The 13,398-nt window shown below is 35.8% G+C and overlaps 1 protein-coding gene across 2 annotated transcripts in view; it reads left to right on the plus strand.

Moving 5' to 3' along the window:
• Miga1 (mitoguardin 1) overlaps positions 1-13,398 on the plus strand; it is an 80,612-nt gene that overhangs the window by 15,046 nt on the left and 52,168 nt on the right. For both annotated transcript variants that reach the window (XM_026409738.2, XM_026409745.2), the window contains exons 4-7: positions 1,202-1,338; positions 3,310-3,436; positions 6,512-6,645; positions 8,106-8,229. In XM_026409738.2, coding sequence (XP_026265523.1) covers positions 1,202-1,338; positions 3,310-3,436; positions 6,512-6,645; positions 8,106-8,229 — 522 coding nt within the window. The remainder of the gene's footprint in view (positions 1-1,201; positions 1,339-3,309; positions 3,437-6,511; positions 6,646-8,105; positions 8,230-13,398) is intronic.

Here is a 13,398-nt window from a genome sequence, read left to right on the forward strand (position 1 = left end):
GGTTTTCTTATTTTGCACATATTTTTTTATTTCCTCAGAATCTTTAGTTGTAGAAGAATTGCTGAATTTTAAAGAATTCATAATTCTTGTTAGAGATATGGTATATATTGCTAAATTGTAGCAATAAAAATACTTTCTTGAACATGCTAGAATTTTCAGTTTTTTATTTAGTGTATGATATTCTTTCATGATACATTTGTCCAGCACATAAGGAGCAACAATTTGCACCAAGCACAGTGAACATTGCAGTAGTGATTGCTATCATTCATTGAAATTTTATTAGGTTTTAGACAGATGCTTTATTTAACTTTATAGCAGTCCTGTGAATTAGGACTACAAAACTCTATGTGATTGTTCGTTTTTATATATAAAGGAAAATTGAGATAAGTAAAAGTTAAGTGATTTACCCAAGGCTGTATAATTTTAAAGTACTGGGATTTGAATCTAGAAGTGTCTTACCTGGTCTGTTAAGAAAAACTTAGATATGCCATCTGCCCCAGAAAAGTGGATAGATGGATGGAGGAGAGAGATGTACAAAAAACTGAATGTAATACAATGTGGGTAAGGTTTAGATATAATTCAGGAAAGGAATTGCTTTGTTATAATGTACAGTTTGAAGTTTAATAGTTGTTAGTGATTTCATAGTGATTATAATAGACCATTTAAATTTTCTTGATTAATTAGGTGAACTGACTCTTAATTTCAGAAGCAAATTTTAGCAGCTTTAAAAACATTAGAGGGGCTGGGATTGTGGCTCAGCAGTAGAGCACTCCCCTAGCACGTGGGAGGCCCTGGGTTCGATCCTCAGCACCACATAAAAATAAGTAAATAAAATAAAGATATCGTTTCCAGTTACAACCAAACAATAAATATTAAAAAAAAATTAGAGATCGTGGGCTGCGGTTGTAGCTCAGTGGTAGAGCACTTACCTTACACATGTAAGACACAGGTTTTGATCCTCAGCACCACACAAAAATAAAATAAATAAAGATATTGTGTCCATCTACACCTAAAAATGTTTTAAAAATGATTAGAGATATAAATATTAATACTATTGTACATTTGATAATTTGTTCAGGTGAATGGAGTATGTTTTAAAAATTAGAAGCTTTCTGAATGAATATAATATAAATTTCAAATTTTACATGAAAATTATTATTAAAATTATTGATACTTTAAATATTTGTATGTTTGTTAATAGGTTCAAGTTGTTCCAGTAGTAGACAGAATTTGACATTATCTTTAAGTTCCACCAAAGACAAAGGATCTCAGTCTTGTAACTTTGCTAATGGAGGACTTTTCAGTAAATACTCAGGTTCTGCACAGAGTTTGGCTTCTGTAAGTAAAAATCTATATTTATTATTATTATTATTATTATTATTATTATTATTATTATTATTATTACATTTGTTGCATGTCTCTTGTTATATATTAGTTTAAGTGTCACACACTTAACAGCTCTTAGTATAGAAAGAACCTTATGAAATCAGCTGGTTAATTTGTTTTCTTCAGGCAGGTAAAAGTATTTTTTTGCTAAATATTTCAGACAGTTTGGTTCCAGGTTTCTTTGAGTGAGTGATATAGTTCATAGGATCCTATGAGAGTGGTTTTGATGTGAAAGCAATGCTTCAAAATTAGATGCTATACAAGAAGCTGATTGATGTAGCCAGACTTTGTGCTAAGTTACAAAAATCCCTTGATGAGCCTACTTAGGGAAAAGTATTTGACTCGCTGGCAAGTATGGGGTTCCTTACCTCCTCTTTTGCAGCGTTCATATTGTATTAACTGATAGGTGGAAGACTTCCTGAAATCCTTAATATAATATTTTTTAAAAATATTTTTTAGTTGTCCAATGGACCTTTATTTTATTTATTTATATGTGGTGCTGAGAAGTGAACCCAGTGCCTCGCACATGCTAGGCAGGCACTCTACCACTGAGCCACCACCCCAGCCCCTAAATCCTTAATATAATATTGATTGACAAGTGAGGAATAAAGTTTATATATCTTTAAAATTTTTATTTATTTATTTCTTGTACTAGAGATTGAACCCAGGGGCTCTGAGATATACCCCCCACCCCAGTCCTTTTTTTTTTTCAAGATAGAGTCTCACTAATTTGCTTAGGGCCTTGCTAAGTTGCTGAGGCTGGCCTCAAACCTGTAATCCTCTTGCCTCAACCTCCTTAGTACCTGATACTACAGGAATGTACCACCATGCCCAGTAAAAATATAATTTTTAAAGGTTTATGGGTAGGAACATCTAGATCAAAGACCTGTAGACTTTCTGTGCTATGAAATTGAACAGGATAATAAAGAGTATATTTATAGTTCAGTGTCAGAAATACCTAATTAGAAATTTTTCAATTGAAATTTGAAACTTTTATTTTTAATATAACTAGAATTAGACATGGGGAGTTTCATGATAGTAATATAACAAGTTTTCAGAATCACTTTACTGTTCTTCTTCAACCAGCCTCATCATTTTCCTGCCAGAAGTATAAACCCAGATTTCTGCCTGGATTTTCTACCCTGTAGTCAGTAGGTTATGAGTGCCTAAATTATGGTCATGTTAACAGAAGTAGAAAGGAGAAGAAAGGATCTAGAAATGCTTAGTCACTGGATATGAAAGATGTGGGAAGACCTGTTGGAGATGACTTCCTGTTTTTGTTGTTGTTGTTGTTGTTGTTTGTCTGATAAATTATGGGAATTGGAAATATTAGTGAACTTGGGAGGAGGAGGAATTTTTGTTGTGGGAAGATGCTGAACTTCTTTTTATGATGTAGTCAATTTGAGATGCCAGCAGAAAACCAGGTGGAATCAACTAGTAGGCAGAAGAAAAGATGGATCTGGATTACTCAAAAGAAAACATAATTGGAATTAGGGATTTGTAATTCATTTGCACAGAAGTGATTGAAATATGATGTAGTGGACCTTGCTAAGGATGATGAGTATGTACAATAATGATACACACTTTTAATTCTCATTTGGCAAAGAGTCAGCATTGTCAAACATTATAAAAGGGAAATAAGCTAGATAATATTATAAAAACAACTGCCTCATGCTTATGGAAATAACTGACTTATATTCAAAACATTGTTCTACTTATGTATTTTTGAGCAAACAGAGACTCAGAATATTTAGGGTCATATGAATACTAAGTTTGCTTGAATATAATCAGAATTATTTCTTCAGGTGAAAATTGCATTGATTGTTTCCCCTGCTATAGGATTTATGTAAATAATTAATAAAAATAAATAAATATACTATCCTAGAGAGAGTTTAAAGGAACTTTTATTAATTTTACTTTTAGGTGCAGAGTGTCAATTCCTGCCATAGCTGTGCTTGTGGCAATTCTAATTCCTGGGACAAAGCTGATGAAGATGATGTTAAACTTGTAAATATTCCTGTGACCACTCCTGAGAACTTATACTTAATGGGTAAGAATAACATGATAAAGTTTTAAGATATTGTGTTTTGAAACTAAAACAACTGAATTGTTTTAAGAAGAGCAACTATAATTTTAAAATGTTGTTGTATCTGTTGAATCTAGTCTATATAGCATCACCAGTTTATTAATTTCCTGATGGTGCTGTAACAAAATACCAAAAATGTGGTGCTTTAAAATAGTTGCAATTTATTCACACAGAGTTTTGGAGGCCAGAAGTCTGAAGACTTTATCACTGAGATGAAATCAAGGTGGAGGCCTATGGGAGAGTTCATTCCTTGTCTCTTTCAGTTTCTAGTGACTGCTAGCCTTTCTTGGCTTGTGGCCACATTACTCTACCTCTGCCTTGGTCTTTCTGTTGCATTCTCTGTGGACATCAAATCTCCCTTCACATCTCTCTTAAAAGGACACTATGCCAAGTATGATAGAGCATGCCTATAATTTCAGCAGCTTGAGAGGCTGAGGCAGGAGGATTGCAAGTTCAAAGCCAGCCTCAACAATTTAGCAAGCCCTAAGCAACTCAATGAGACCCTGTCTCTAAATAAGATATAATAAAAGGCTGGGATGTAGGGATGTAGCTTAGTGGTTAAACACCCCTGGAATCAATCCCCAGTACCAAAAAAAAAGGACACTTGTAATTGAATTTAGGGTCCACCAGATAATCTAGGATAATCTCGTTAGGATCCTTACCTTAATTACATCTGCAAAGATACTTTTTTTCACATAAGGTAGAATAGATTCTGGGAATTAGGACTTGCTATTTTTGTGTAGCCATCATTAAGCCTACTACATTAAGCTAACCTAATGACTCTTCTCTAATAATCTATCCAAATCCACTTTACTTCATCTGCTATCATTTGTATTCTTCCTATATCCAGAGAAATTATGTAGAAAGAAAATCTGTGTATCCCATCTCAGTGTTACTCTTGACTTGACCACAAGCATGTCTAGGGAGCCTCACTGGATCCTTGTGTAGGGAGGGAACAACAACAAAAAACCCTGAACCTGCTATTGAATCAGAATATTCAAGTGCTTTACCTTCCCTAATATTTTGCACTGTATTTTAAGCTACATTTCTTTTAAATAAAAAATAACCCCTAAAATCTTTGATGTGGCCCTGGTGAGCAGTACAAGGGTTGTCTTTACTGTAGGTAAAAGGCTGTGTGCTTTTAGGGTATTCCCATGGTCTGGAATAGTTAGGCTATCACCTCCGGTGGTATTACAGTGGGGGTTTCTGCAAGGGGAAAGGAAGAATAACTTCTTTTACCATTTTCTCCAAAGGTCACCAAAGAATTAAGCTCACTCTGTTTCTAGATAACTCTGTCTAGTAAATCTTCAGTTGCAGATTCTGTTAAGAATACTCAGCACTTGAATTGAAGAAAAGTAGAGCAATACCAGATAAGCTGCAATGAGGTTTGCTGTATTATACAGTTTGGATTGGTAGGAGCCCTGTGGGTCACCTAATCTAATCACTTCTATATTTCTGTTTAAATTCCCTTTCCAAAGCTGACATTCTAAAAAGATCGGTGACTTGTCTAGTGGCATATCCTATAATCCCAGCATCTTGGGAGCCTGAGGCAGGAGGATCATGAGTTGAGAAGCAGCTTCGGCAACTTAGAGAGACCCTATCTCAAAATAAAAAATATAAAAAAGGACTGGGGATGTGGCTCAATGGTTGATCCCCTGCTAGGCTCAATCCCCAATACAAAAAAAAAAAAAAAAGATTGGTGGCTTATATTTGATGTCCTGTTATAAAATTGATGAGATACGGTGGTCTGGGTCATGTTCCACAGTGAGGTGGAATCACAGTACTTCCCAAGGAGTCATCTGTTATCTTTGGACAACTCTGGTCTTAGGTAACCTGTGTTCAGCCAAAATAATTGGACAGATAGATAGGGGATAGTGTAAGGAAAGAAAAAATAGAGTAGAGTTAGATAGCTTATAGAAAAGAAGATAGATATAATTGTCATTGCCTACCCCAAATGAGTACTAGGGATTACTAGTACTAGTGGTGGTGGGGTACCACTGAGGTACACCCTCAGACCTTTTTATATTTTATTTTGAGACAGAACCTCACTAAGTTGCATAGGTTGGCCTTGAAATTGGGATCCTCCTGCCTCAGCCTCCAAAGTAGTTAGGATTACAGGTGTACTTTACTGTGCCTGGCTACAATTATCTTTTTTTTCAATATTTTTTAGTTGTAGATGTACACAATATCTGTATTTTATTCACTTGCTTTTTTTTTTTTTTATGTGGTGCTGAGGATTGAGCCCAGGACCTCACATGTGTGAGGCAAGTGCTGTACCCCTGAGCTACAACCCAATCCACCTACAATTATCTTTTAAGTGCATAAGATTTTTAGAATGAAAATCAAAAGCATGATTTTTGCTATAGAAAAATCAAACAAGGATAAGTTCTACATTGCATGTGAAGATGATTTTGTTTCATGTTCTGCATTCTACAGATGATTGAAGAAATGCCTTTAGAGGAGAGGTAGTCTTTATCTAAATATTCTAAAAAAATCTTGAGTATGACTTGTCCAGATTCTTAAGGAACTTTTAAATATTTTTTCTTAATGCAGAAAAGTTGAAGTTTTAATATATTTTAGTTTTGGTTGAAGTGCATAATAACTTTGGCCAGCATGTTTTTTTTTTTTTTTTTACCTTGGAGAAAACGAGGTGTATATTCACCCCCCCACACCCTTCTCCCACCCCCCAGTGGCTCAGTGGTAGAGCACTCACCTGGCATATGCAAGGCCCTCAGTGCCACATAAAAATAAATAAAATAAAGGTATTGTGTCCCACTACAAGTAAAAAATAAATATAAAAAAAATCACATTGGCCATTTTCTTCTCTGATTTTTGGTTGACTAGAACTGCAGACTCAAGAGTATATTGGGGAATTTAAATCCTACTCTGAAATAATAGGAGTATAAAATTATTCTTTAATGCCAAAATTGCATTAGACTGTGCTGTTGAAGATAACTGTATGAAAACATTTCAGACCCCAAATGATTTTATTTTGACATTGATTTTACTCACTTACCATTATTGTGTTCCTACTTTTAGGTATGGAATTGTTTGAAGAGGCATTGCGTCGATGGGAACAAGCTCTAACCTTTCGCAATAGACAGGCTGAAGATGAAGCCTGCGGTTCCATTAAACTGGGTGCTGGGGATGCCATTGCTGAAGAAAGTGTAGATGTAAGGGTGATTTATTGATGAGGAAGAATCAAACTGATTTTTAATTTTCTTTTTGTAGCTGTAGATGGACAAAATGCCTTTATTTTATTTATTTTTATGTGGTGCTAAGGATCAAATCCAGTGCCTCAGACATGCTAGGCAAGCACTTTGCCACTGAGCTACAGCTACAGCCCTCAAACTGTTTTTTTTTTTTAATATTTATTTTTTAGTTGTGGTTGGACATAATACCTTTATTTTATTTATTTGTTTTTATGTGTTGCTGAGGATTGAACCCAGTGCCTCATTTGTGCTAGACAAGCGCTCTACCACTGAGCTATACCCCTAGCCCCTCAACCGATTTTTAATGTTGATTCAGTGTATCTGCTTTCAGTGGCATCGTCTGGCCCTTTTTATCATTCTCTTGGAATTGTGTGGGATATTTCTTGTTGGGTGTTTCCTGTTCAGTTAGTTGCCATTCATTAAGTTTCTTACTTTCCTAGGATAATTAAGTAGACAGAAATAGTTCTTTTTTTTTCTTTTTGCAGTTCTGGGGATTGAACCCAGGACCTCAAGCATGCTAGGCAAGTGCTCTATCACTGGGCTATATTGCCAGCTCAGCAAATAAGATTTCTTTTTTTTTAATATTTATTTTTTTAGTTGTAGTTGGATACAATATCTTTAATTAATTAATTAATTTTTACGTGGTGCTGAGGATTGAATCCAGGGCCTCGATACACCCCCAGCCCTAGCAAATAAGATTTCTAAAGGAACTTTTTAAAATCTGTCTTGTGCTTTGGATTTAATTATATGCTATTATAATTCATAAAAGTAAATAATACATAGAGTAAAACTAGATTGATCATTTAGGTAGATTAATGATCATTTAGGTAGATTAGTAGTTCTCAAACTTGAGCATACATTGGAATCACCTGGAGAAGTTGTTAAAACACAGATTTATGGCCAGTGTTTATAATACTGTAGAATTGAGGTGGATCATGGGATTTGCATTTTTAATAATTATGCTGCTGGTTCAGGGACCTTATTCGAGAACCCCTGATCTAGTCGAACTCCTCAATTTTACAGATAATGAAACTCAATCCTTGATAACTGAGATAATTTTGCCAAATTAACTAGAATCTAGGCCTCATGATTTCCATAGCGCCCTTTCTACTGCCTAACAGTAGGCTGGTGTTTGTTTTCATTTTGGTTTTTGGCAGTACTGGGGATTGAACTCTACCACTAAGCCATATCCCCAGCCCTTTTATTTTTTGAGACAGGGTTTCACTAAGTTGCTGACATGGGCCTCAAACTTGTTTCTGCCTCAGACTTTCGAGTAACTAGAATTATAGGCATTACAGGCATGTGTCACCATGCTTAGCTAACAGTTTTATATATCCTTCTTTTTGCCTGCATTAAGTAAACATCTTCTATGTTTAGAATTTTAACATTAGAATCTAATTTGCTCTATTCTCTCTTTGTAGGATATTATTAGTACTGAATTCATCCATAAACTTGAAGCTCTGCTACAAAGAGCATATCGTCTCCAAGAGGAGTTTGAAGCTACCCTTGGGGGGTCTGATCCTAATTCCCTTGCTAATGATACTGGTAAGATGGATCTTTTGTTTGGTTTTTATGAAGTATATGATTTTCTTCTTTTATATTCTTGAAATCACTTGGTTTTTAATACATTTGTCTTTTGTACCAATAAGTTAGATGTTTAGTTTAAAATAGCCAAGAGGGACTGGGAAAGGAGCTCAGCGGTATCGCACTTGCCTGGCATGTGTGAGGCATTGAGTTCGATTCTCAGCACCGCATACAAATAAATAAAGGTCTATCAACAACTAAAAATAAGAGAGAAAGAAAGAAAGAAAGAAAGAGAGAGAGGGAGGGAGGGAGGGAGGAAGGAAAGAAGGAAATAGCCAAGAGAAAAAAGTTCTAACGTGTGTGTGTATGTGTGTGTGTGTGTGTGTGTGTGTGTACACTAAGGATTGAACCCAGGGTCATTCAACCACTGAGTTACATCCCGGCCCTTTTTTTTTTTTTTTTTTTTTGTGGGGAGGCACCAACGATTGAACTCAGGGGCACTCGACCACTGAGCCACATTCCCAGCCCTATTTTATATTTTATTTAGAGACAGAATCTCACTGAGTTGCTTAGCACCTCGCTGTTGCTGAGGCTGACTTTGAACTCGTGATCCTCCTATCTCAGCATTCCAAGCTGCTGGGATTACAGGCATGTGCTACTGTGCCAGGACCCACCCCTTTTTATTTCAAAAGGGTTTTGCTAAGTTGCTGAGTCTGGCCTCAAACTTGTGATCCTTCTGCCCTAGCATCCTCAGTTGCTGGGATTACAGGTGTGTATCACCAAGCCCAACTCTAAGAAAAGGATTCTTGTTTTTTTGGTGGTCCCGAGGATCAAACCCAGGGCTTCATGCATGCTAGGCAGTCCTGAGAGAAGGACTTTTAAAATAATTCAAATGTAAAATGAAAATAGAACAATTGGAAACTCTAGGAAAGTGATAAGAATCAACAGAAAGAAGTAGGAAAAAATTATAAATATAAGGAGGGGAAAAAGAACCCTAATCCTATCCCTAACCCTAACTCTGAGACTTTTAAGGTCTTACACTAGGAATGTTTTGTCTACTGTTCTACCTGCAGTTCTTCCAGCCTCATGATAAGGATTATGTAGGTGTGTAGTTGCTTTTTTGGTCTTGTTTGTGCATCTCAGATTTGATGCTATTTGGAATGCCCCAAATTTGTTTTTATCTATAGCTTCTTTAGAGGTTGATAGGGTCCAACTCAGTTTCTTCAGATTATAAAGATTTCTTGGGTACTTCCCCATAACATCTGCTTTGGGTCCATATTGCCTCTAGACAGAAAGATCCCTGGACCAGTTGTTTAATTTGGGGACTCTTCAAGTTGTTTCTGAAGAAATTATTATTAGTTTGAAATACTAAAAAGATAGGATGTTTAGGACAGGACCCAGAGTCAATCCAGACATTCAGTTAACTTAGGTTTGGAATGAGTTCCTCAGCCCACTCACGTCTTAACCTAGCTGTCATTGGCTATTAGACTAGCTTGCTTCTTGCAACATTGAAGGGCCTTTGCCTGCTTTTGTCTTGGAGAGTACATAGGTAAATAATAATTACAAAGCTATTACATTTTGTTCCTTCTTAAGACTTGTTTGGATATTGCAGGTTTCCATTTTCGAACTTTTAGATTGAAAGAACTAACTACTATGGCTAAGTAAGGAGTAGCTTTATTATATCTCTTATTTGATATTAATCAAAATTACTTAGAAGTCATTTAACTTTCCTCATTCTCCAAGTCCAAATTCATTTTATACATTTAATTTGTATTATTGGCAGGCAAGTTATATTAGTAGTCATAAAGAGAGCCTCACAAAGGCCTTCAGAGGCTCAGGGGTGAGTCTAAACCAAGTATTAATCTGACTTTAGTGAATACTTCATTGTTTTGGAATCTGCTTTGTCTTACTTAATGAAATTAATTTATTTTCTCTTAATAACTTTTTTTTTTGAGACAAAGTTTCCCTAAGTTGCCCATACTAGCCTTTAACTTTCAATTCTTCTTTGTCAACCTCTGGAGTGGCTGGAATTACAGAAGTGTGCCACAGTGCCTGGCTCTCTTAAGAATTTGGTAGGGGGCTGGGGATGTGGCTCAAGCGGTAGCGCCTGGCATGCGTGCAGCCCAGGTTCGATCCTTAGCACCACATACAAAGATGTGTCCGCCGAAAACTAAAAAAAATAAATATTAAAATTCTCTCTCTCTCTCTTTAAAAAGAAAAAAAGAATTTGGTAGGCTTTCAAGATTGGAATATTTGTTAGCCAACGTTGTGTGTGTGTGTGTGTGTGTGTGTGTGTGTGTGTGTTTTACTGGAAATTAAATTCAGGGTGCTCTCTAAGTAACATCCCAAGTTCTTTTTTTTTTTAAGTGTTTCGTTTTTTTTTTTTTTTTAAATTTTAATATTTATTGTTTTAGTTTTCGGTAGATACAACATCTTTGTTTGTATGTGGTGCTGAGGATCGAACCCGGGCCGCACTCATGCCAGGCGAGCGCGCTACCGCTTCAGCCACATCCCCAGCCCCCAAGTTCTTTTTATATTTTATTGTGAGACAAGGTCTTGCTAAGTTGACCAGGCTGTTCTTAACCTTGTGACCCTACTGCCTCAGTCTCTCTGGTCTCTGGGATTACAGGCATGTGCCAGCACACCTAGCCTGTTACATTATTTATAAGTTTTCTTAAGCATCCCTAATTCTGGCTTAAACAATAATTGTTCTATTCCTCTTATTATAGAAGTCAGACAATTTCTGGCAAATGAAATGAAGATTTGGGGTTGGGGATGTGGCTCAAGCAGTAGCATGCTCGCCTGGCATGCGTGCGGCCCGGGTTCGATCCTCAGCACCACATACAAACAAAGATGTTGTGTCCGCCGAAAACTAAAAATAAATATTAAAACAAACAAAAAAAAGAAATGAAGATTTGACTCAGTGCTCTAATAATGAAAGTATTTACTGACTTGTGAGGGTTAGTATTAGGTATGATGTGTTGAAATCACTAGGGGGCAGCACATTTATCTACATTTTGGATACCTATGATTCATAAATGCCATTCAGTAGCTTGTAGCACTGGGAGTTAAATTTAGGTCATCACTTGTTCTGGCAACGTTTTGTGTACACCTGCTACTGTAACTCAGTGATAGAAAGCATGAAAATTATGCACAGAAGATTTAAATAGATTTAAATCATTAGCATGAATTTAAATCCATTAAGATTTCATTCATTTAAGATTTAAATTCATTAGCATGAGTCTCCATTACTGTTAAGTTCTTTTAGTTAATAGCTAAATACTAAGTGGATTTGTAGTTTCTGTTTTTCAGAGTCTTATATTTTGTTACAATTTTTGGAGATTCAACCAAGAACTTTCAATATGATTTCAGTGATAGATTAGCTTACTAGTTAGGAACATGGACTTTTTTGTTGTTGTTCTAATTACTTATATATGACAGTAGAATGCATATTGACACATTGTCCATAAATGGAGTATAACTTCTCATTTTGCTGGTTGTATATGATGTAGAATTACCCTGGTCATGTAGTCATATGTTCACAAAGGGTCATAATTTCTGATTCATTCCATTATCCTTCCTCCCCTTCCTTCACTTCCCTCTGCCTAATCCAAAGAACCTCTATTTTTCCCTAGGCCCACCCCCCTTATTGTGAATCAGCATCCACATATCAGAGAAAACATTCAGCCTTTGGTTCTTTGGGATTGGCTCATTTCACTTAGCATGATATTCTTCAGCTCCAAGCATTTACTGGCAAATGCCATAATTTTATTCTTCTTTAAGACTAAGTAATATTCCATTGTGTATATATATCACATTTTCTTCATCCATTCATCTGTAGAAGGGCATCTAAGTTGGTTCCATAATTGAGCTGTTGTGAACTGAGCTGTTATAAACAGTGATGTGGCTGCATCACTGAGGTATGCTGATTTTAAGTCCTTTGTATATAAACCGAGAAGTGGGATAGCTGGGTCAAATGATATGGTTCCATTCCAAGTTTTCTGAGGGTACTCTGTGCTGCTTTCCAGAGTGGTTTCACCAATTTACAGTCCCACCAGCAATGTCTGAGAGTACCTTTTTCCTGCCAACATATATTGTGGCTTGTTTTCTTGGTAATTGCCATTCTGACTAGAGTGAGATGAAATCTTAAAGTAGTTTTGATTTGCATTTCTCTAATTGCTAGAGATGTTGAGCATTTTTCCATATATTTGTTGTTCAGTTGTATTTTTTCTTCTATGAAATGACTGAAGAACATGAACTTTGAAGGCAACCTAATATAGCTTCAACTCCTGTCTCTTGTACTTGCTATGAAAACTTAAGTTAAGTTAGACTGCTTCTTCAATATAAGATATAAGATATAAGATATAAGATGCAGGACTATACTAGATTAACTCTGTAGAATTGTGGGGATTAAATGAGATAGCGTGTATTATGTTTAGCACAGACAAAGTGACCACTTTGTTATTGATTTATTATTGAAATTGTATTCTAGGTGTTTAAAGGGGCCTATTGTGAGATGATTTAAGAATTATATGGTTACAGGTAAATGGAAGTAACTTGTTCATTACTTCTTTTTTAAATATTTTTTTTTATTTATATGAAGAACATGTGATAATTTTATTAAAGGAAATAAAAACTGAAGAAACTGAAAAATAGCATATTCTTGGGTGGCAAATTATTACATATATATTTAGAAATATCTCTAAAAATTATATAAATCTAGTGTCATTTTTATTTTTTATTTATTTTTTTTTATTATTTTATTTTTTTTTAATGTTGGTTGTTCAAAACATTACATAGTTCTTGATATATCATATTTCACATTTTGATTCAAGCGGGTTATGAACTCCCATTTTACCCCGTATACAGCTTGCAGAATCACATCAGTTACACTTCATTGCTTTACATATTGATAAACTCATGTCTGTTGTATTCTGCTGCCTTTCCTATCCTCTACTATCCCCCCTCCCCTCCCCTCCCCTCTTCTCTCTCTACCCCCACTACTGTAATTCATTCCTCCCCCTTGCACTGTTTTTCCCTTTCCCCTCACTTCCTCTTGTATGTAATTTTGTATAACCCTGAGGGTCTCCTTCCATTTCCATGCAATTTCCCTTCTCTCTCCCTTTCCCTCCCACCTCTCATCCTTGTTTAATGTTGGTCTTCTTCTCGTGCTCTTCTTCCCTAGTCTGT

The sequence above is a fragment of the Urocitellus parryii genome, chromosome 11 (assembly GCF_045843805.1).
Source record: "Urocitellus parryii isolate mUroPar1 chromosome 11, mUroPar1.hap1, whole genome shotgun sequence".
Classification (NCBI taxonomy): domain Eukaryota; kingdom Metazoa; phylum Chordata; class Mammalia; order Rodentia; family Sciuridae; genus Urocitellus; species Urocitellus parryii.